At 41.1% G+C, this 25463-nt stretch overlaps 1 protein-coding gene across 1 annotated transcript in view; it reads left to right on the top strand.

Moving 5' to 3' along the window:
• PHLPP1 (PH domain and leucine rich repeat protein phosphatase 1) overlaps positions 1-25463 on the top strand; it is a 212508-nt gene that overhangs the window by 129500 nt on the left and 57545 nt on the right. Inside the window, exon 4 of the mRNA XM_042909413.1 lies at positions 955-1121. Within this exon, the coding sequence (XP_042765347.1) occupies positions 955-1121 (167 nt within the window). The remainder of the gene's footprint in view (positions 1-954; positions 1122-25463) is intronic.

A 25463-nucleotide genomic window follows, 5' to 3' on the forward strand; every position in this document is an offset into this window, starting at 1 on the left:
GTCCTTCTGTAATTGGGAAACAGAAGGCTGGAGTTTGGTAACAGAAAAGGACATCAGACTGATCACAGATGAGGAGTGCAGTTTCTGCCATAAAGCGGTGGTGAACATGAAGAGCAGGAGGGAGAATGAACCCAGAGCTTAGAATAATACTCCCATGACCTCTGCGAGGAGAGAAGCAGCCAAGGTGTGTGTAAGTGGGGTTGAAGCCACATGCCCAGTCATCAAGTGGCACCACGTGACCTGGAATTTTGGAGAAAGCGTTTGAGAAATACAGGGCATCCAGCACCTTTTCTGTCTCCTGCATGCTAGTTGGTCTGCAGACCTGGGACTCTGGCCACGGTAAGAGTCATTTAACCGGGAGGACTTACGTGGAGCGAAGCACAGTGAATGTACGAAGCTCTGTGGGAGAGACAGCCAGAGAAGTTGAGAGCAAGTACGCAGTGGAGTCTGATCATATGCTACCGTTGTTATTAAAGACGTGTACGAGGCCATCGACGCTGCTTTCTCTATTTGTGCTGTTTTAATTCAGTGTATACAAGGGCTTTGATAGGTTCCATCTGGATCTTAGTGTCTATCTCCTAACCTTGTATTTCCTCTAAAGTCTTGTGTTATTTAGCTCTGAATTCTCTTACCACGAGTGTTTTCAGGAACTTAACCCCTACAGTGGGAGGAGATGACTGATACCCCTGAACCCGATAGGATAATCTGTGCTCTTTGCAACCTGTCTCCTATACTCGGTTACTGCGAGTACCTTCCAGGCAGGGATGCCGTTTTCTGCCTTTACAGTACTTGGCTCAATTCTGTATTAAGTACATACTGGTTTATAGTTGGGCTACGCGTGCCCCGTGCGCAGTAGGCCTGTGTTCCCAGGGGGGTATCGTGTTTCTGTCCAGAGAGGGCGTCTGTGGGATAAATGGATGGTATTAAAATCGGGCTGGGTTTTATCCCCTCCAGGTGGCTTCACAGCGCATTAGCTCAGTGGACCTCTCGTGCTGTAGCCTGGAGCACCTGCCTGCCAACCTCTTCTACAGCCAGGACCTCACGCACCTCAACTTAAAACAAAACTTCCTAAGGCAAAATCCCTGCCTACCAACTGCCAGGGGGCTCAATGAACTGCAAAGGTAAGCATACCGAAATGGGTAGATGATTAGAAAGGGGAGAGGATGTCAGCCTCTGGTTGTTTCTGGAATATTCTGACCTAAAAAGCCCACAGTGTATAACTCTTCTCTTTCAGAGGGCGGGGTAATAGGACTTTATTAAAGCAAGGACATTATCAGTTTTACTCTGAAAATTTTTTCAAGGTCCCTGCCTTTGAAACAAGTGATTTATGATATTCATTAACTGGATGGATCTGTGTAAGAAGAATATTTCTCTTAAAAACACTTCTGCTTCTTAACCTGTCTGTGGCAAGTTTGTTATTTGGTGTCTTCCAAACTGCAGAGGTTCAGTCAGATTAAATTATTTCTTTTGAAATTTATAAAAGTTGAGGGTTTGTTTGTTTTTTTTTCTTCTGTGAAAAGACATTTCCCTAGCAGTTTACGAACTAAGGTTTAAATCCACTAACACCATGTCCTCTGGGTGATTAGTGTTGGCTTTCAAGAGTCAAATGTTAGAGGCGCCTGGGTGGCTCAGTCAGTTAAGCGTCTGACTTCGACTCAGGTCATGATCTCGTGGTTCTTGAGTTCGAGCCCTGCGTCGGGCTCTGTGCTGACAGCTCAGAGCCTGGAGCCTCCTTGGGATTCTGTGTCTCCATCACTCTCTGCCTCTCCCCTGCTCACTCACTCTCTCTTTCTCTCTCTCTCAAAAATAAGTTTTAAAAAGTTTTAATTAAAAAAAAGTAAAATGTTAAATGAAAAGCGTCTGCTCCTTTGTAACTGGGGAGAAGGGACTTTATTTGAGTATACCTAAAGCAGGTTTAAGAATTTACTATATTCATTTCTTTTTTAGAGCAATGATCATTCTTTATTCTGTGGTAAATTAAGCCTCTGATACTTACATATTTATTGCAGATTAATGAGACTATAACTGCAGAAGAATGTAACTTTTAAATAAATAATGAATTTTTCATTTTTTCTAAATGACTGCTAATGATCCCAGATTAAACTATGGTAACTTACCACTGTGATTACGTGTTTGTGGTTTTTAACATCCAGAAAGAATAACCTAGTAAATATTTATTATAAAGTGTGTGCAGGTATGTAGTTGGAAAAGAGAAGAGCATTCTAATTGTCTTTTCAGATTATTGTGAATAGTCTTTTTTGATCCTATACCAAAACTTGACAAGTGGTCATCTCTTAAATGTTGGTTCCGGTATGGAATCCAAAACCCTGTCGTTGAACTTTAAAAAATTCTTTTACATTAGGTTCTTTTGGTCTTTCTTGCACTTTGAATCCTTGCCCACGTATCATTTTACTGTATTAATTGTTGGCCATTTGGAAAATTCTGGATCATTAGATAATGAAGATATTACAAACGTTAACACATTTTATTGTGCAATTTCAAGACCAGGTGTTAATATCACCACTGATCTTATCAGAAAAATCTTTAAGTATTAGGAAGCTATGAAGTTCACGGTAGGAACAAGTCTTCCAAAATTTTGATTTTGATTTTGGAAGCTTGACGGCTATCCTTGGCAACAAACACTGTCAGTTGTTTCTCCTGAAATGACCTTCTCACTTGAGTGTTGTAGAGAAACTGTCTGCCAAACACCCGGGTCTGGGTAGCGGGCTGGTCAGTTGTCCTTCCATGTAACAAAGGTATTCCAGGAGTTATTAACTCGTTTGGCTCACAGCTCAGATAATCATGCACGTGTTTTCTTTGAGATAAGCATCCTACTGTGGTACACAGCAGAGATGCCTTTTACATGCTTCCTGTTTTACCACCCAGAAGATAAAGGAGAGGTGTACTCAAGGGTCGAGATGCAGCGCAAATAACTTTTTGTGACATCGTGAAGGACATTTTTAAGGAAAAAGAACATTACAGACTATTCTTTGCCTTGAGCTGAAGTACAGTTGACATCTCTTTGTTTCAGGTGTACCACGTAGTGGTCTGACAGCTATATACCTTGCAAAACTATAGACGCTAATATATACGTCACCACAAGTTACCCTCTGTCACTCTTCGAACTGCGCACTATTACAGGATTATTGACTCTATTCCCTGTGCCGTCTACAAATATTTCAAGGAGTATTTTTGCTGTGATTGCCTGGTAGAGCCGAATACAGTGACACGTGGCAGGCAGGTGTGGTACTGACCTGGTTATTTAGGCAGTAAGAACTCCTACCAGGATGTTTCGCTCAACTACCTCCTTATTGTTCCCTGGAGCCAATGGATACAATGAGAGGAAACCACAGTGAAATCCTTGAACTTAGGTTTTTATATGCCCTAAGTATTGATAATAATGTTTTTACTGACATTATTCTAATAAAGTTACTATGGTTTTTATTTTTGCCAAAGTGTCGACTGCATTGTGATTCAGTCTGTTTTTGAGGTTTGAAATTATTTTGAAATATTTTTGTGTATTTCATAGCACTGCAGGCTTCTGTAACTTTCATTACAGAACATCAAGAACTCCTAAGACACCAACAAAGAGGCATTAGAATTCATTCAAACCATTGCTTTCATTTTAGAGATGAGTGGAGGGAGACGTTAACTGTCAAATTCTGATTAATGGTTACGTCCTGTGAGGCAGTTAGGGGGTAGGATTAGGGAATGGTCTGAAGATGGTTTCAACGATATTCATAGTATTTCTTTCTTTTTTTTTTTTTTAACAATTTTTTTGTAATGTTTATTTATTTTTGAGAGAAAGAGACAGACAGTGAGAGTGGGGGAGGAGCAGAGAGAGAGAGGGAGACACAGAATCCGAAGCAGGCTCCAGGCTCCGAGCTGTCCGCACAGAGCCCGATGCGGGGCTCAAACTCATGGACTGTGAGATCATGACCTGAGCCAAAGTCAGATGCTTAGCCGACTGAGCCACCCAGGTGTCCCCGTAGTATTTATTTCTTTAAAAAAAATTAGATGGGGGTGGGGGAGAGGGGGAAATGGGTGACGGGCATTGAGGAGGGCACTTGTTGGGATGAGCACTGGGTGTTGTATGTAAGCGAAGAACCATGGGAATCTACCCCAAAAACCAAGAGCACACTTTGCACACTGTACGTTAGCTAATTTGACAATAAATTATATTTAAAAAAATAAAATAAAAATTAGGGGCAATTTTGACAAAAAATGTTAATATTTGGAAAAGCTGAATAGTGGATACTTGAATGATCATTATTATTTTCTGTATTTTTCTATTTGCGTGTTTCATAATAATTTCAAAATTAAAACCTAAACACAAAATCAAAGTGCTTCTAATTCCACGGGGGGCTGTGACACTCCCAAGGAGCCAGCATTTGTGGACTAAACACATAAATACGCAGGTGAACAGATATTTGGGCCGTTGTCCTGCCTGTTAATTAGCTCTTTCCGAGTTTCCTGATTGGCCCTCTCTATCTGTTGATGCTACATCGATACATTTCTCTTCTACCCTTACTTCTCCTGTGCTCCCCGTCTCTCAGCACACAGCCTCTCCACCGGCTGTCAGAGGAAGGACTTCCCTCTCACCTGGACACGGCGGGGGCTTTGTGGAACGGTGGCCTTCCTGTCATTTTCCTGCTGCAGCCCACGCTCTCCAGTTTTCTTGCCTGCTGTTTCGTACATTCCTTGGTTTTGTTTCATACTTTAAAAATTTAAACTTTTTTTCCACCAAAGTAACGTTCTATGCAGATTTTTTCAAAGATTGTAGTAAGAAACTTACAATAAGACTTACATAGAGTTCTTACGATAAGACTTACATAATAAGAAATAGGTGCTTGGACCTACAGCCTGTCCTTATGCCCCAGTCCTGCTCCCCAGGCAGCCGCCTCTGGGTCTTTGGCTCTTTTTGCTGTTTTCCTCCATCTTCTGAAATACTCTGCATATACTGCCATTTTAGCATTTTTTGTTATTGGGCATTTTTTGTTATTGGTTTGTGTATATGCTGACTTATTACATGGAAGGGGAAGATTTCACCCTTTCTCATTGTCAGGCCATGTGCACAAACTGCTGCTTCACCCATGACGAGGTGTCAGCTTTGGTTGTCCTTATCGTGAGCATGGAGCTGTGGCCCACAGCTGAGGACTCAAACGCAACGGTTCCGCTTTCTTTCTTGTGCTGCCTGGAGTGTAGCCTCTTGCTCGTGTGCTCTCCTTTTTCTCTAGCCTTTCTAAGTTTTCTGACAGAACTCTAACATTCTTCTTGACACCTTTTTCTTCGACACCTCTCCTGGAGTCAGGGTGGGGACTTGCCTCGTAGGCCTGATGCACAGCTGTTGTCCTGGGGTGACCTTCTGGCATTTTCCTGGTAGTTCCCTTTTTGTCTCCCCTGTGTTGGACCTGTAGTTTTCTGACATCTAGTAACTTGAAGAAAGACTTGGTCTACTCCCTCTTTTTAATGGAGTATCTTCCTGAGAAAGGGGACATGGTATTAGACCATGTCTGAAAATGCTATTTTCTCCCTCTTGAGTTGGCTGGCTTGTAGGTGGGAAAACAAGTGTCCCTAGAATTTTGAAGCCAGTGCACCATTATCTTCTAGCTTCTACCGTTGCTATTAAAAAGTGTTACACTATTCTGATTCTTCTCTTTGCACGTGATCTTTTGTCTTTCCTGTTTGTTTGCTTGTTTTGTTGGTTTTAGACAACCTCCAAAAGATCTTAGGATATTCCTTTTATGGGATTATTATCCTAATATCTCTATTAATATCAGCCATTCTGACGAATACTCGATCTGAAAAAAGGTGTGTCTTTCAATTCTGGAAAATGTTCTCATTATGGTGTTTTGATAATTTTCTCCACTGCCTTGTTTTTCTCTTTTCTTTCTCTGAATTCCTGTTAGTTTGGGGGGTGGGGGGAGGACTTCCTTGTTTGTCTTCTGATTTTCCTTTCCCTTTGTCTTAAAGCCCAATTTCTTGATGGGTGTTCTCTGCTTCATCTTAACTCTTTGGAATTTCTGCTGTCTTTATTTTTCAAGAGCTCTTTCTTGTTCGTTTTTTCATTTGTGTGCATTTTAATAGCATTCTGTCCTTTTTTTCCTGGGTGCATTTCTTCTGTTTCTGAGGACATGAAATTTATTTATTTACGTATTTATTTCCTTCTTACACTGCCTTGATTTCTTTTTTTCCTGTTTGTGTAGGTGTCTGACTTTTGCGCCACAAATGTAACTATCTGGTGATCCTTTGCCCTCTGTTCCTATTTAATGGTGACTCACCGAAATGTGAATCGGGTGCCATGACATATGGGCAGGGTTTCACCGCCATACAGCTTCCCTGCCATGGCTCTCAGGGGTTAGGCTGTAGTTTGGGGAACTTCCAGAGACAGCACCTGCAGCTCCTTTCCCTAGGGCACGTCAGTTTTACTCCTGAGGAATCCTTTGGTCTTCTCTGTGCGTAATGTGTGCCACGATTCACGAAGAAGAGTGGGGAAGAGAGCTGGAATCACAGGGTTTAGTGTATGGATTTTTAATTGATCCCCGTTTTCAGAACAGTGTTTTCTATTAGGCCCGAGGTCTCTGCGCTGGGGACTCTCCAGTTTCTTCCAGGGAATAAATTATCTTCTGCTGGAAACAGGGAGGGGGTTTGGGGTCTAACTCCTCCTTATAGAAGCTTACGAAGTCTTTTTGCAGAAGTAGAACAAAAACACGGAAAAGGCACAAGTATGAGTGTATGCTTTGGTGCGTTTTCACGAAGTGAGCACATCCATGTAACCAGTACACAGATTCAGAAATAGAATATTCCTGGCACCCGGGAAACCCTCCTGTGCCCCTCCTCTAATTACCCTAAAGATAATCACTCTCTAGACTTTTAAAAAATTTTATTTTTATTTTTATTTTTTTGAAGTATTCATTTATTTTTTTAAATTTACATCCAAGTAAGTTTAGCATCTAGTGCAACAGTGATTCCAGGAGTAGATTCCTTAATGCCCTTTGCCTACTTAGCCCATCCCCCCTCCCACAACCCCTCCAGTAACCCTGTGTTCTCCATATTTAAGAGTCTCTCAGGTTTTGTCCTCCTCCCTGTTTTTATGTTATTTTTGCTTCCCTTCCCTTGTGTTCATCTATTTTGTATCTTAAAGTCCTCATATGAGGGAAGTCATATATTTGCCTTTCTCTGACTAATTTTACTTAGCATAATACCCTCTATTCCATCCACATAGTTGCAAATGGCAAAATTTCATTCTTTTTGATGGCCGAGTAATACTCCATTGTGTGTATGTGTATATATATATATTAGTATATATATTAATGTGTGTGTATATATATTAATGCATATATTAATACACACACACTACATCTTCTTTATCCATTCATCCATCGATGGACATTTGGGCTCTTTTCATACTTTGGCTGTTGTTGATAAGGCAGCTATAAACATTGTGGTGCACGTGTCCCTTCGAAATAGCATACCTGTCTCCTTTGGATAAATACCTAGTAGTGCAATCGCTGGGTCCTAGGGTAGTTCTAGTTTTAATTTTTTGAGGAGCCTCCATACTATTTTCTAGAGTGGCTGTACCAGTTTGCAGTCCCACCAGCAGTACGAAAGAGATCCTCTTTCTCTGCATCCTTGCCAACATCTGTTGTTGCCTGAGTTGTTTATATTAGCTATTCTGACTGGTGTAAGGTGGTATCTCATTGTGATTTTGATTTGTATTTCCCTGATGATGAGTGATTTTTTCATGTGTCTGTTGGCCATCAGGATGTTTTTTTCTTTTTTTATTTTTTTTTAATTCTTTTTTTTTAATTCTTTTTTTTTAAACGTTTATTTATTTTTGAGACAGAGAGAGACAGAGCATGAACAGGGGAGGGGCAGAGAGAGAGGGAGACACAGAATCTGAAACGGGCTCCAGGCTCTGAGCTGTCAGCACAGAGCCCAACACGGGGCTCAAACTCATGGACCGTGAGATCATGACTTGAGCCAAAGTCAGACGCTTAACCGACTGAGCCACCCAGGCGCCCCCAGGATGTCTTCTTTGGAGAAATGTCTATTCATGTCTTTTGCCCATTTCTTCACTGGATTATTTGTTTTTTGGGAGTTGAGTTTGATAAGTTCTTTACAGACTTTGGATACTAACCCTTTATCTGAAATGTCATTTGCAAATATCTTCTCCCATTCTGTCGGTTGCCTTTTAGTTTTGCTGATTGTTTCCTTTGCTGTGCAGAAGCTTTTTATTTTGGTGAAGTCCCAGTAGTTCATTTTTGCTTTTGTTTTCCTTGCCTCCGGAGACGTGTTGAGTAAGAAGTTACTGCGGCCAAGGTCAAAGAGGTTTTTGCCTGCTTTCTCCTCAAGGATTTTGATGGCTTCCTGTCTTACATTGAGGTCTTTCATCCATTTTGAGTTTATTTTTGTGTATGGTGTAAGAAAGTGGTCCAGGTTCATTTTTCTGCGTGTCGCTGTCCAGTTTTCCCAGCACCACTTGCTGAAGAGACTGTCTTGATCCCATTGGATATTCTTTCCTGCTTTGTCAAAGATTAGTTGGCCATACGTTTGTGGGTCCATTTCTGGGTTCTCTATTCTGTTCCATTGATCTGAGTGTCTGTATTTGTACCAAAAAAAAATTTTTTTTAATGTTTATTTGGGGGTGGGGGGAGAGAGAGAGACAGACAGACAGACAGACCATGAGTGGGGGAGGGGCAGAGACAGGGAGAGAAAGAATCTGAAACAGGCTCCAGGCTCTGAGGTATCAGCACAGAACCTGACGCGGGGCTTGAGCTCGGGAATGGCGAGATCATGACCTAGGCTGATGTCGGACATTCAGGCAACTGAGCCACCCAGGCGCCCCTCAGCTTTCAACAGCCTAAATGAATTTTGCCTGTTTTTGTACTTGATACAAATGGGTAGTGTGTAGTGATGTCCAGCTTCTTTCCTTTGCATTTAAAAAAATAATACATATGAAGTTACATATTATCAGCTTGTATTTTATAGTGAGCAGTGTAAAGCCTTGACTTTGGTTAAAGCGGAAGGTTTTTCAGTTTTACACTGCAACAAAGGTTTCCGTTTTCCTCCCGTTGCTTTATGCCCTGGGGGAGATAGAGTGAAAGGGGGTCTGAGCAGTTGGTGTGCGGCTGTTGTGTTGCCCTTTGGAAAACAAATGGGCTTTAAACCGATTTTTTCCCCACCACATACTACTCTGAACCGTTCATCCCCTACCCCCATTGTCCAAGAAATATTTTACTGCAGAGTTCTCAAAGTCATAAATTTGTAAGTATGGTATATACGGGCACACACCAACACACGCATACTTTGTGCTAGGAATTGAAATCATGTATTTTTACAACTTCTATCTATTCTCCAGAAAGCTTTACTATAGCTATTCCATGTTAATACAGTTAATATGGCAGATTTGAGATACGCCATATGTGGAGTTGCTTATTTTTATTTGTGTGTTTAGGAAATTTGTGCTATAGATATGTGGATATTTCGTATTTCACAGTGGATATGAGAGAGAGGTACCAGAGGGGAACTTATTACATTTCTATCTAAGTCTCAAGGAATGAATTTTTAGATTCTCAGAGTTAGTTAGGGCAGATATCCAGGGAGTTACTTTAAGTACGATGCATTTATAACAGGTCAGAGTTCTGAGACTTTTTCTCCTAACCACATGCCCCCTTAATTTGTCTTCCTATTGGAAATTCTTGCCTGAAACAAATGAGCTATTTTCACAGAACATTTACGTTGGTATTTGCAGCAGTATTCTAAATCTGGAAAGATGGCTTGCTGATGTACACACATAGGCCAGCAGTTTCAGAGGGAAAACATTGTTCTTGGAACTACCACTGTTTGTTTTTCCTTTATTGGCATTGGAACTCTTCAAGTTAGTTTTCAAAATACAGAGGAGAGGCAAAATCAGAGTAATTTTTGGTAGTTTAATGGTTTATTTCCTGATTATGTATGTTACTGTTAATTATAATGCATTATTGACCTCTACTTTGTTAATAGAGAGTACTTCACATACATCAACCAGAACCCCATTTAGATGACCCAGATGGTATTACTACCAACATTATTATTACTCTCAATGGATAATTTTTTAAAAATACAATAAGTTTCTTTGTGAAGTCAGTGGAGAGGACAACTTTTTTGCTGGTTATTTATTTATTTATTTATTTTTGAGAAACAGAGAGAGAGAGAGAAAAAACACAAACGAGTGGGGGAGGGGCAGAGAAAGGAGACAGAGAATCCCAAGCAGGCTCCCTATTGTCAGCACAGAACCCGATGCAGGGCTTGAACTTACGAACCAGGAGATCATGACCTGAGGCTGAAGAGTCAGACGCTTAACCAACTGAGCCACTGAGGTGCCCCAAATTTAGTTCTTTTAAAATGGTCATTTGTTAAAGTTTAATGGGTAGTAATATTGCACTGAAGAGTCTAGAGTTTGTAAAGGATGATAGAGAGTTCTTTTATGCCGATATCCAATGCAGTGTTTACAAAGAGCCGTGTAGAGAGCAAACTCAGAAGCAAAGTTTGATAGTAATAACTTGTGTATGCATGTTTCTGTAGCTTTGTCCATGGTGTTTGGAAAGTTTGCCATTTCAGTTGACTTAAATGTCTTCATCTTAGATCATTTTAATTTACTAATTTCTTCTGCCTACCACTTTTTTGGATAAGCCTGTGTTTTAGTAAGTATTTGGCGTATTGTTGGTAATTAAAACACACACTTCAACTGCTTCATTCTACATGTTGGAAATTAGACAAATTATAAAAGAATTACTCATATAAGTACAAATTGATTCTAATGTTTCAATTGTGTTAATAGCTGGTGGTTATCTGTCACTTCCATTCATAAATAAGGGAAGTAAATCTGATTTCCAGCTCTTGCTGTTTGTAGGTGAGTTGGTATAGAAAAACAAAGTTAACACGGCTAGAGGGCCAGCAAGTTCTAGGAATGGAGTTGGTTTTTTTATAGGAGGATTACTAACATTAATTTCAGTGGAAGTTAGGGTTTCAAAATACTTGGTAAACCACGTATGTCTGCAAAAAATTTTTTTAAGATCTTATTTTTAAGAAATCTCTACACCCAGTGTGTACTCTACCAACTGAGCCAGCCAGGTGCCCATGTCTGCAAATTTATTAATATACTTTTTACCATATGTGATCCTGAAATAGGCAAACAAACAAACAAAACCTCTCAAATTTACCACTGACTTTTTTTTCCCCCCAAACATTCTTCTTTGGATAGTGAACTTTGTTGCTGTTTTGTTACTGTGCTCGGTTTCACAATATTTTGTGCAATAGTTAATAGACAGCCTGCTCTCATGAAGAGGCAATGCGTAGGAATAGCAGTTTGCTTCGGCTTCTAGACATTTGTTGTTGCATTTAAGTTTTGCCTGAGTGACTTTACTGAGACTTTTGTAAGAGCTGACTTCAGCCTGGCACCTTTTTAACTGCTTTCTGTATTTATCTTGTTTGCTTCAAATTCCTAGAGAACAGGGATCTGTTCTTCCTCAGAGGGAGGACCTGTGCCAGGTGGGCCATTAAATACATACTTGGTAAACAAATGAATATGTGAGCGAATGGTGGTGGGACTTATCTGTATTCATTGAACTCTGTGTTAAGAATACACCACTTCCAGGGTTAAGCATCCGACTTCAGCTCAGGTCATGATCTCACCGTTCGTGAGTTCGAGCCCCGTGTTGGGCTCTGTGCTGACCCCTCAGAGCCTGGAGCCTGCTTCGGATTCTGTGTCTCCCTCTCTCTCTGCCCTCCTCTATTTGTGTGCGCGCGCTCTCTCTCTCTCTCTCTCTCTCCCCCCCCCTTCCCCCCCACCAAAATAAACATTAAAAAAAAAAAAAGAATACACCACTTCTTTGCAAAAGTATTTGTAGCAGCTTGTAGAAGCGAAGTGTTTCTCTTCGGTTGAAGGTAAGATGAGAGGACAGCCTGCTTGGCGAGGTGATTCAGGAAAGATTACGAAGAAAGAGATTCTTGGGGTGCCTGGATGACTCATTTTAAACATCTGACTCTTGATTTCAGCTCAGGTCATGATCTCAAGGTTGTGAGGTTGAGCCCCACATTGGGCTCCATGCTGGGTACGGAGCCTGCTTGAGATTCTCTCTCCTCCCCGTGCCCTTCTCCTGTGCTCACTTCCTGTCTCGAAAGAAAGAAAGGAAGAGAGAGAGAAAGAGATTCTTTAGAAGGGATTTGAAGTTGGAAAAGGAAACATAAGATTTTATTTATTTAAAAACTTTTTTTAACGTTTATTCATTTTTGAGAGACAGAGACAGAGCATGAGTGGGGGAGGGGCAGAGAGAGAGGGAGACACAGAATCCGAAGCAGGCTCCAGGCTCTGAGCTGTCAGCGCAGAGCCCGATGCGGGACTTGAACCCACAAACCATGTGATCATGACCTGAGCCAAAGTTGGACACTTAACTGACTGAGCCACCCAGATGCCCCAGGAAACATAAGATTTTAAATGGACAGTATGATATTGGACTTCCTAAAAAAAAAAAAAAAAAAAAGAAAAGAAAAAAAAAATCTATGGGTCTATTCACCATTCTCTAAACATAGTTCACATTCACCTTGCAAGGAATGTGCCGCTCCCTCTGCTTTTCACCTGCCAAACCCAGGCTCAACCCAGTGAATCCTCCTTCCCTTCAAAGCACATTTGTAGTGACTTTTGTTTCTTGAAGCTTTTATTTCCCCTTTCCACGTGACCTTTGCCTCTTCTGAACTGTTAGCTTTCTCTGTACTTAATGCACTCACCAAGTATACCTTTTCTAATAAACATTTGAAAGCTTCAAAAATTGCCATCTATGTAAAGTCCTTGAGAATGGAGGTAGTTTCCTTATCTTTGTCTTCCCTCTCTGCTGTCCCCCCATATTTAGCCAGAGATATAATATATAAAATCATATATATATGATGTCATATGACAAGCCTCTTAATAAATATGTGTTGAATTTGTTGGTTCTCTCACCACCAAACCACCAAAGATAATCAGAGAAATATGATCTTAAAACTTTCAGAAAAGAGCATTGAAAAAAATGCTTTGAACAGTGGCACCTTTTGGTGTATTTAGTGTTTGGGTGACTATTTGAAGGGGAGGGTAATCATTTAGAATGGTTGTAGATCTGTCACGTTACACCACATAGCACCTAGAGATCAATTTCAAGGAATTTAGGAGTAAGCGTGTAATTGTGTCCCATAGGCTGTGTTATAAAATCAGTATAATGCAACTTAAGGTAAAGATTATAATTACCTTTGGGTCAAGGAGAGAGTGAGTTAAAGACTTGGAGGAAAGAAGTGATTTAATCTCTGTTTAGATGTGAACGGTGTTTTAGCTGAAAAGTGTAATAAGGGGGACAAGAACGAGCAGCGGCTTTTCAACTGGGAGAACCGTGGGGAGAAGGAATGAAGTTGAATTGGGTATACAAGTGTGTGGGCGGAGTAGAATGAAAGTTATGAAGAAATGAGCGTTGAAAAACTCCTAATTATGCCTGGAATTTATCAAGCACCTTTCTTCTTGGAAAGCTCAATTTTCTACATTTTCAGTCCCCACGGAGGGGAAAACAAATGACCTTACTTCCTACTCTGTTCTTTTGGGGATCTTGGCATTCCAGAGCTACAAAGTTACTCATTTTTAATTACTTACCCACACCAGAAGTTCACATTGCCAGGTGTTTAAAGAAAGAGAGATTTTAATATGTTGTTTTTATCAGTAATTTCTGAAAACTCGCTTTCTGTGGGAGTAGTGATGGCTCACTCACTCACAGCAGAGCCAGGAGTGGTGTGCTAAAATCCTTTGGTAGCCCATTGGCCAGACCTGCAGCTGCAGTCCTTAGCCCGACTGCAGCTTCTTTGAAGATGTGCTGCCACACAAAATATACTACAAGCAGACAAGAGCTAAGTGCTGGAGAAAGGGGGTGGCTGGTGTGTATTCGAGAACTCTTAGCACCTCTGCGGCTCTGGGACGAGGACCCTCGGGAAGGATTTCCACTATGGGGGTGTGGCGAGGTTTGCCCGAGGTATGAGGAATGTCATAGACTGTGTGCAATGCCCTTCCCAGCGCTGGAAGTGCCTTGAGTACACAGCTTTGCTTTACAGATGGAATTTTGATCCTCTTGGGAAGCTTTCCATCTCACACGACTCCCGTTTTCCTTCCCCGTCAAAGGGAAGCCTGTACTTGGTGGTTGGGGCACTGATACCGTAGCCTTTGGTCTTCCCCTCGGTGTGGGCTCCCAACCTCATTTCTGAAAATAATAGCCGATTTTCTTCTTCCCTCGCGTGGCGCACGTAGAAGAGGGAGCTCAGAAAGAAACAAAAGATTTCTTTATCAGCCAGACTGTATTAAATTACAGTTGCCCCTATTGACTTCTTGGGATCCTTTAAGATGTTTAACTTTTTTTTTCCCCCCCACTTAAATAAAAAGAAAGAAGGGATCTTCAGAAGCCTTGGCTTGATTCCAGTGAGGCTATTGTATTCTGGCCAATTCCATTCTTCTGTTCTAGTCAGCTCCTTGCTCTGCTCTGCAAGCTGTAACTCAAGGCAGGCGGTTAATATTAAACACAATATTTGTAGTATTTGCTATTCCGAGTGGAAACCAACTTTTCAATCTGCAGAGCTCTTAGGATGATGATAAGCGTGCAGGGAGAAGCCAACCGATGCTTATTTTGTGGTTTTTAATGATGAAGTGCCCGCCTTGGGAACATGATTACTGTCCTTACTGATGACTTCTGGAAAAACAAAAAACAAAAAAACCTTCGGTTGCCAGCGTGAGAAGACCGAAGGAAACCAATCATGCCCCTCGTTCTCCCTCCCTTCTCTGCCTCAGGTCACACACGACTCTCTCCAGCTCACTCTGGAGCTCCTTCTGACCACGCACTTGTGTCACTTTTGAAAAGGAAAGACCCATGAGAGTTGCTGTTATTCCCAAGAGTGCCTGTAATTTTGATGTCACTCACCGTGCTCTCCATGGTAACAGAGCCGTGGATGGGAGGGGTCGCACGCCTGCTGTCATTTCCCACGGGTGGGTTAGGATGCTGGTGCCAGAGCTGGCAGGATATTTCACAGTGGCTTCTCTAACGGAGGGCACACCCATCCCTCTCTGCTGATGTCTTTGGGACGTATAATTAACAAGAGAACCCCGGGGAAAGTCTGACTTTCCAAATAGTTTTCTTTTTTCCGATTGTAAGATGTCTGTCACAATGCAGCCTTTTTTTCACCCCACGTAGAGAGGTAGGATGGTGTGCAGGGTGTGTGTGCACGCGCGCGGGGGAAGCACAAGGGAAGCAGAGGATATCTGATTTACATGATAGACAAACCCATGCATCCTAGCATAGACTGTTTCACTCCTTTATTCACATTTTTTTCATAGGTAAATAGCAGTGTCTTCATCTGGAACTCGAGGGGTGCTCTGTGCTTAATCTTTAAGCACCCTCTACAAGCCGTTCTTTCTGTTTAACGCGGTCATTGGCTTCGTGTTTCCCAAGCCCACCCTTTAGTTTTTGCCCTCCAAATCAGTGTTTCTCAAAATACGATTTACGAAATGCTTACATCAGAATCACATGGGGTATTTACAGGAAACAGAGATGCCTGGTTTTCATGCCATCCCTGCGGGGTCAGGACCTCTGGTGATAAGAGCCAGGAGAACTGCATTTTTAACAATGCATGCGACATTTGAGATACTGTCCTGCTACCCGGTTCTCTTTGAATGTCTTCTCTTCCAGTCCCCATCTCCCCATTGAACTCTTGTGTCCCTTTGATAAAAGTGAGTTTTCTTTTCTGTAGATACTCGGGATTTTTCCCCCCAGTAAGTTTTCATCTTATGCTTTGTATTATAGCAGCTTTGCTCCCAAACTATTCATAAGTTCCTGGAGGGTGAAAACCATGTGTGGTTCACATTTGTATGCTTCACACACCTTTGTGCATAATAAGAACTCAGACAACGTTTCGTCAATGGATGGTTCAGACTTTTACTGCACCTGTAAACTTTTGGGTGATGGATTTTTTTCTGTTACCTACCAGATATGCTTGGTTTACTTGTGATGTGAGCTTAAGCTACTCATGACCTTAGCTTATGTTTACTTTCTCCTTTGATAATCTGATATCTTTGATAGAGATGCTATCTGGTTTTCATTTTTATGTATCTTGTATGACTCAGCTGGGATTTTATCCAAGTATGCTGTGTAGATCTTCTCTTTGTCTTTCTTCCGAGACGTGGAAATAGAGATGTTTTCTGCTTTTTGCAGAAATAGTTTTACATTTTTTGTTCTTTGTCCTACTTGATAGTGCTTAATATTAAACATCTCTTGAATAATGTTGCAGTTGAATTGGCTGTGGGCAGATCTGTTAGTAAGAAAGTGAACAAAATGTTGTCATGGATAAATTGAATAAAGAAATTATTTCACAGGAAAGGTGTGTTTAACTGTAACATAATGACTTACCTCTTGTTTGTGTTTTCGGTGATTATATCGCCAGTTTATGAAAGAAACAGAAAGTGACAGACTTATGCTGCTTGTGACTCAGTTTTCAAGAATTTAGTTAGTGTAGGGTTACTATAGATTACTGTAGATCTAGTGACTGCTATTTCCGCATGATTGCTGTCCTGTGATTTGGAGTGGTTTCCTAGATAATGTACTTGACTCATGGGAACCTTCACTTGCGCGTCTCCCCCACCCTGCCTGTGGGTAGGAGCTCTGTCTTGTTGACTACGTAGGTTAACTTGGCCTAGGTCTGGCACGAAGTAAGTAACCAATAAGTGCCTCCTGTTTGAATTATTTTATAATTATTTTAATGTTTGTTGATTTTTTTTTTTTTGGGGGGGGGGAAGCTGGGTAAGGACAGAGAGAGCGAGAGGGAGACACAGAATCCGAAGCAGGCTCCAGGCTCTGACCTGTCAGCACAGAGCCCAACACAGGGCTCGAACCCACGAACCATGAGATCATGACCTGAGCTGAAGTAGGACGCTTAACTGACTGAGCCACTCAGGCACCCCAAATTATTTTAAAGGAGGATTAAAATAGCATTGTCTCTCTTTAGGGAATGCTTTAATTTGCCATGATAGCAACATGTTCAATGTAATTGTGGCCAACACAGAGTGTTCTCTATTTCCTCGATTATTGTTTTGGAAAAACTATGTCTGTGAGTTGTAGCTTTAGTATACTTATTCTGTGGCAATTCTTAAGAAAATTTTGCCCAAATACTTTTGTGGCTGTAAATTTTCATTTTTATCCAGGATATGCATGTGTTTGTTTTCTGATCATATGAAAAGGTGATAAGCCTGTTTAGCTTGAACTGAGAGTCATTTATGGTGATTAGGATTAAGATGGGATGGTTTCTGTTTATTTTGGCTCAAGTGTTAAGAAGCTGGTTGTGTGTACCTTAGCATTTGTACATTTGTAAGTGTGCTGAACCTCCCAGGAAAGCCTGGCAGGTACTCACTGGGTCTGAGTCCAGTGACTTGATAGGGACAACAGGAAAAGTCACTGCACTAAGAAGCGGAGAAGTCACCAGTGAGAGTTCAATTCCAGGGCAGAAGAGGTTGCGGGTGTGAGGGCTCAAACGAGCTGAGTCATGCTTTCTGAAGAGTAGGTGTTCCCAGCACTTCTGAAGCAGGCCCAGTGACTCAAATGTTTCTCATGCTACTGCAGCCACAGACAAATCCGAGAGGAACATGGGGCAAAAGATATTCTTTCTTTCCTTCTGTATCCAGGAAAGGGAGCCTTTGAAGTCTTTTGCAAATTGTTTTGCTTTCTTACATAAATAGGACAGCACTGGTCGCCGTATGTCGTACCTGGATTAGGGCAAAAATATTAAAACATGGCTGTAGGACGAAGTTCATCAACAGTAAAGTTCTGCTCTAAAGGAGTCGGAATTTAAAGTCCATGGAAGATAAATTAAGAAGTTGCTGACTGACGTCTCTCGCACTCGCTGCCTTAACTAATGCTTCTTGAGAGAAAGTGCATTCAGTACACATTTTTGTTAAAAGTACTTTGATAAAGCATAAGAGACTGTTAAAAACTGAGAACAAACTGAGGGTTGATGGGGGGTGGGAGGGAGGGCAGGGTGGGTGATGGGTATCGAGGAGGGCACCTTTTGGGATGAGCACTGGGTGTTGTATGGAAACCAATTTGACAGTAAATTTCATATATTAAAAAATAAAAAATAAAAAATAAAAAGATTTAAAAAAAAGTACTTTGATATTCTTTCCAAGATTTGTCCTTCTATAGAGAAAAAAGTTACTCTGTCAAATGAACTGTTTAATTGAAGCATTTTATGCATTCCAGACTACAAGGTGGGCTCTTAAGAAGAACAACAAAGCAGGCATTTGATTTTATAAATTCTCTTGGGAGAAAAGAAGGAGATACAAAAAGTAAATGTAACTTGTTTTTACTAAGCTTTTCTCTTTGGCTATTTTGTTTGAACAGGAATAGGCTTTCTCTTTTTGTTCACTTTGAAATTTATTTACGTTGAATGAATATCGAAGAGGGTGATTTATTTAGTAAGTGATATTGGCATACTTAGCTACTGGACAAAAAAATGTTAGACCCCCTACCAAACATTACATGTAAAAATAAACGTAAGGTGAGGTAAAGATCTAAATGTACAACATAAAATTGGGAAATATCGGAGAACTTTTATACCACTCTGGGGTGGGGTAAGAGGACCTTCTCAAGCAAGGACTCCAGCAAGGAAAAGTTGGCCAAGTTTGAGCAAATAAAAACTGAAAATTAGTGAATGGCTCACGTCATCATCAACGGAGTGGGGGGAAATGAAACAGGAGGCTGGGAGTGTCGTGTGACGAACATGACACTCCGCGTGGCAGTTAGTACTCAGGGACCCCCTGCAAACTGATACGTTAAAGACTAGTGACCCAACGGAAAAACGGGCAAAGGATGTGAAAGCGTATTTCAAAGCAGATGAACCTCACAGAAAGATAAACTCCTCTGAGAAGTACAAGTTGGAGGGGCCTGACACCCCTGTTTGCCCCTCAGGTTAGCAACAGGAGAGGGTGCTAACGTTAAACGCTAGCGGAGGCAGCATGGAGGGAAGCCCTCTCCCACGCGGTGGGTTGGGGGTACGCGTTTCTTCAGCCGTCTGGTCATTTTCCAGTACCTATCACAATCTAGATGTTACCTACTCCCGGACCCATCGGTTACACTTTTAGACATACAGGTTTACAACCCCTTACCCCAAACTCTTGAGGCCATTTGTGTTTCGGATTTCAGGGAGTTTCAGATCATTGAAGGTAATGTGGCACATATATTACCTATTATACCAAACCTCCAGTCGGGTTGGGACTCCAGAAACAGACACCTTGATGTTTCTAAAGAGAACGCATTCCTGCCCGAATATTCACGCAGGTCGGCTTTTGTCACCACGTGAATCCGAGAACGATTTTTGAATTTTCAGAGCCTGTTGGATTTCAGAATTTTGGATAAGTCATTGGGCACCCATAAATACTGCAAAATGAAGGCACCGAAGCACAAATGGAAATGCTGAATTTTTCCTAACAGCAAAACAAAAACAAAGAAACAAAAACCGGAGCACTCCTACTCTGTCAAAAGAGTGAGACTTGACTGTCTCAAAAAGGTGATTTGTATAGATGAGAAAACAAGTCACGGAAAAAATGCGTGTGGTGTTATCCCATTCAAAAAATAGGGAGGGAGGTTACTTCCTATTCATGTATGTGTTTTATGAGGAGGAAAAGCTTTGGAAGCGTGTGTACCAAACTTGACCCTGGTTATCTCCGGGGCATGGGATTTGGAAGGAAGTAGAGACTGCCAGTGTGTTCTTTTGTATGCTTCTCTAGTTCGACTTGTTAAAATGATCATGTGTTATTTTGGTAATCAAATAAAAGCAACCATCTTACAAGCTCATCTAGTGAGTATTCCAGAGCACTGAGGGACTGGCAACCCCCATTCCCCCCACCCCCAGCTCCCGTACTCCGTACTCCGAGCCATTAGGGAGCCTCCTTTTCATAATTAATGGGAAGCAGGAGACAAGCCCAGGGCGAGGCTCACGACTCCAGCTCTCACGCGCGTCCTTCATTACTTAATATCGGAGCCTAATCATTTCCAAAGTGTATTAGCATGTTCCCCCACTGGGAAAAAAACAAGCTAAACATGGACTGTTACCATGAAATGGAAATCCAGTCACCAGGGAACCTTTTTTCTAATTGACCCACTTGTAGTGAATAATAACTCCAGAAAATAATATTGATTTTTCTCTGTTAGAATCATTGAGCAAAACAAGTATGGTTTCCTCTTCATGAGTGCGGCGCGTGCCTTCTAGTTAAGCGCAGTTGGAATATGTTTGAAAACGGGAGTACTTCCTCTGTACTGTGATTTTATCTTATGGTCAAAATTTCCCAATATATCCTTAGTTCCTGAGAAGAAAATCACTAAGATTTAGATGGACCTAAAGCTAATTATTATGCCTCCAAATAGGCATCATGCTGTTTCAGGAGGGGGAGGGATGTAAAAATTGGCAGTGTTTGTATTTGTTTATTGTTCTCAACTTAGATATCGTGCAACACTTGCTTTTTCCTTCCTGCCCTTGGAAGACGTGGCTCCACTTAATTTTGTCAGGAGCGCTTGCTCCCTGGTGGCTTTTCAGAAGCCAAGATGAAATAAGCTTACAGAGCTGTGGTCAATCTGTGTGAAAGGCCTACGTATCTATCTAACAAAGGGAAGGGAAGTGGTTGTGGTACTTTTTAACCTTTCAGTTGAAACTAAGCACCCTTCCCTTCGGTGGAGAGAAATCATTTATTTGAGGGAGCAGCTTGGAAGATCCTGTATCTGGAAATGTTGGTGACTGAGGAAAAAAATCACGTCAGGCTGAGTGTAGGCTAACGCATCATGCTGCTGTCTGGATGAAGGTGGAGGCTAGGCGAGCAGTCACCACCGTTCCCTCGGGAGCAGTGTCACGACAGGTGCTGTCCCGTTGTGCTGTTGGTTAGTTACGGTGTGAAATGGAAGACAGGAAAAATCAGGAACATTAATATATCAAACCCCTTGACGGCAAAGCGCGTTTTGTGTCTAGATACAGGATCATTGGTTACTGTACTTTTGGTTTTATAATGTAAACGCACAAGGAGATGCAAACGAAAGAAGTATCCCCACGGGGCACCTGGGCGGCTCAGTGGGTTCAGCGTCTGACTTCGAAGGCTCGGGTCGTGATCTCGCAGTTCGTGAGTTCGAGCCCCGCGTCGGGCTCTTTGCTGACAGCTCGGAGCCTGGAGCCTGCTTTGGATCCTGTGTCTCCCTTTCTCCCTCTGCCCCCTCCTCCCCTGCTTGCTCGCTCTCTCTCTCTCTCTCTCTCTCAAAAACGAATAAATGGCAAAAAGAAATTTTGTTGTAAAAAAATATCGTCAGTTTGGCAGAGCAGTGACAGTGTCAGCTGCATTCTAGCATCTTTCCACGCGTGACCTTCCATCATTTCAAGGCCCCCACCCTTTTTTTAAGTTTGTTTTATTTATTTGTTTTTAGTAATCTCTACACCCACCATGCGGCTTGAACGCAACACCCTGGGATCAAGAGTCCCGTGCTCCTCCAACCGAGCCAGCCGGGTGCCTCTTGCACTTTGTTATATGGCCTTTAGGATACTTGTTTGAAAGGGACTTCAGGTTTTCTCTGCGAACGGAATTAAAGCTTTCCGTCTGTGTAGATTCTCAAGTGTGTTTTGTTGATTATACTTTTCTGTGACACTCAGTACTAAAAAACAGAAGTGTGCCTTGGAACTCTGGGTGAAGTAAGACCTGAGTTCTAAAAGCCCACAATGCCCATTGCCATTAGCTAACTGTAATATTATAATCCTGTACCTCTAACTTTAAGAATTAACTAAAATTACTCTTCACTAGACTCAGGATAGATGTTAACTTGATTTTTTCCCCTACTTTGAGCTCTGTTATAGAACAGATGGACATGAGTTACAGCTCTTTCCATAAAGCAGATTGCTTGCTCTGCAGAGTGAAGTCAGTCTTTGCGGTTGTTGGGTAGTTGTGAGCCCTGGGCCGTGTCTGAACTGGTTTAAATGGAATGGCACATGGCGTTCAAAATAACCATGTCCTCCATTACCGACAGTGCTACCCTCAGTGGGAGATGCGAGGCCGAAAAAGGAGTGTGTTCCATACTCTGGTCTGAGACCACTCTTTGACCTGTGACTTAGAATTATTAGTAATTGATATCGATTTGTATTAAAGTCTCTAATAAGATGTGATAAAAGAACAAGAGAGATGAAGAGTAGTAGTGCTGATGTTGAAAGGCAGTGTATTCAGGTTGTATGTGATACTTACCTGATTTCTCTGAGCCCACTTTCTTTCTTTGTCAGCGTGGAAACAAATGAAGGGAAATGACCTCAGAGGCCCCTCTAGTCTCACTTTAGATAACTGAGACATGATACATCCACTCTAAGTAACTTTGTTTAGCCTCAGCACTGTGTATGTGTATATACTGTGTGTGTGTGTGTGTGTGTGTGTGTGTGTGTGTGTGTGTTATGTTACATATATATAACAGATGTGTTTAAAAAACAAACTACAGAGTTTCTTGTCCTTTAGTTTCTAAAATATCAAGAAAAATCATTCCTCATTAACTGCTAAACCAACCACACTATAGTTTTTACAATCATTATTAAAGTAATTTTCATTAATCTTTTAAAAATCTTTATTTATTTTGAGAGAGTGAGAGAGAGTGCAGGCAGAGAGAAAGAGAGAGAGAGAGAGAAAATCCCGAGCAGACTCCATGCTGTCAACACAGAGCCCAGTGCAGGGCTCAGACTCACGAATCAGGAGATCATGACCTGAGCAGAAACCAGGAGTCGGATGCTCAACCAACTGAGCCACTCAGGCGTCCCAATTTTTATTAATCTTAAATTTGTGATGTTCTGATTCTCCTCTGCATACCTATATTGAACAGCTTTGAGAAAATATCTGTATACCTGCGTGGATATAATGTAATTTCATTTTAAGGATTTAATTTTAAGGTTTAAGAATATTAGTTTTAAAATGAAATTATTTGAAGTATTTTGACAAGTATGTATCTTTCCAAAACTAGCCTGTTTTTTTTAAAATCTGGGTCTGTGCACATTTGATAATTGATAACAGAGCTAAAAATCTTATTTTGTAGGAGACATAGAGATTTTCTAGTCTTTTCTTCCCTAACACTATGTTATCACCTGGACCCCTCTTCTGCATTCTCTTTGAATGAAGGTAAAGGGAGGAAAGGTCATCCACTCCCCATTTTGATTTCTCTCTCTTTTAACTTAACCATTGCCTCTAGGTGTCTCTTCCCTGTTTTAAGACCTAAGAGAAGTAAATTCTAGGTGGGCCTTCTTATCTTTCTCTGAAGGGGTTCTTGAATTGGCAGATGCTTGTAATCTGACTGCCTTTCACATCTATAAAGAAAAAGTGGAACTCTAAGGAGAGTAAGGGTTAGAGTTTCCAAAACAAATGAATTTTAATGTGTTCGGATCAAGAACTTGAGTTCTCAGAAACAATACACACTTTGTTTGCTAAACAAGTCTGCTGGACACTGTGTTCTTTTCTGGGAAGAATTTGGGGGATGGGCTGCAGCAAGAGTAGTATGAGGGATGTGGGGAATGTGATAAGAAGGAAGGAAAGACATTTAAGATATTTGAAAATCAGAATCGGTGCTTAAAATGTACAGGTCTAGGGCGAGAGTATAAATGGAGGCCCACCCCATATATGTAAATATTTATTATAATCAAGCTAATAAACTGTTAAATAAAATATGCTCTCTCCTCCTACCTTAACAGACTTGCAAGTGTAGATTCAAGTTTAGAATCCTCAGACCCCTTGGGATTCCACACATTCTGAGCTGTCAGCACAGAGGCTGACGTGGGGCTCGAACTCGTGAACCATGAGATCGTGACCTGAGCTGAAGTCGGAAGCTTAACTGTCTGAGCCACCTAGGCTCCCTGAAATTAATTTTAATAATGTTATCTAACCTAGTATTTCAAAATTACTACCTGTTCTAAAAATTATTAACTAGTTTATGTTCTTTTCAGTGTATTTATACTTGGAGAACATCTCCACTGGGACCAGCCATTTCAGGTGCTCAGTGGTCATCTATTACTATTGCTGTTTTATTGGATGTGGAGACTCCTTGTTTTGGGGGGGGGGGGGGCGGTGCGCGCTTGGTCCCCAGGACTGAGGGCGGTTCTCTTTATCATGAGGTCTGGTAGTTTTTATCATTGAATTGATGCAAAGAATAATTGCACTTTGTAGTTAGAGCTGGCACCAATTTTGAAATGCAAATATATATACCTAAGACGATGGAGGGTACTTGTTAGGAGTTTTTTATTTTTGTGTCTCTCTTTTTCCGTTTAAGCTTGTCAACTGCCTTGTACTCATTCAACTTGTACTTGTGCTGCTTTCCTTTGTTGTCAGAAGTGCTGTGGTTCTAGTAAATTTGTTTGTAAAGATGAATATACCTCCCCACCCTTCCCCCCATGTTATTGACTAATACTTTTCCAAGTCATAAGTACTGGAACTGTAATCACTTCATGCCTACTTTCTGAAAAGCCTTTGTACTCCATTGTGTTGGATAATGTCTAGTGGGTCTTTTTCCTTCCTAGAGGGACTTTTTTTTTTTTTTTTTTTAGGTTCAGTTTAATTGCATGTGTATTTTTAAACTGTGGCCAGTTCTACCAAATGAGGAATCATATCTAGAAAGTAGGATACTGTTTTTGTTTGGACTAGAACAGCACTTTCATCTATTTCAGGATAGAGTTGGCAGATTTAGAAGGGGGAAAAAAAAAGTCACCCCAGTTAAATTGGAATTTCAGAAAAACAACAACAACAATTTTTTTTTTCTTTCTTTTTTTTTTTTTTTAGTATAAGTATGCCCTGTGAAATATTTGGGGCATACGTGACACTAAACACTTATTGATCTGAAGTTCTTATTTAACTGGGCGTTCTGTATTTTATCTGGCAACCATATTTTAAGACTCCTTTACCCTCTCAAAAATTGAAGAGTTTTTATTTATGTGGATTAAATCTATTGATATTTACAACATTACAAACTTAAACTGAGAAATAATATATATTCTTTAGAAAAATAATAAACCCATTCTTGTTAACATACGTGTTTTTTATGAAAAGTAACTTTTAGGGGAAAAAAGGTAGAAGACTGTCATTGTGTTATATTTTTGTAAATATTTTAATGTCTAGCTTAATAGAAGATCGTTGGATTCTCCTGTTTCTGCGTCCAGTCAGGTGCGCTATCACAAAGACCTGTACCATCTGGAAATCTCCACTGGAAAAGGAGAATGGCAAAAGACAAGTAGCGTCTTAGTATTGTTATAAGGTACTTCTGACCTTGGGAATCTCTTGAAAGGGTCTCAGGGCCCTCTTCCAGGGTCCTCCAGCCATTGAGAACCTCTGAACTAAGAACAATAGAACCTGTGACTCTAGCTTGTAGAGTATAGATCATGGATAATTT

The sequence above is a fragment of the Panthera leo genome, chromosome D3 (assembly GCF_018350215.1).
Source record: "Panthera leo isolate Ple1 chromosome D3, P.leo_Ple1_pat1.1, whole genome shotgun sequence".
NCBI classification, from domain to species: Eukaryota; Metazoa; Chordata; class Mammalia; order Carnivora; family Felidae; genus Panthera; species Panthera leo.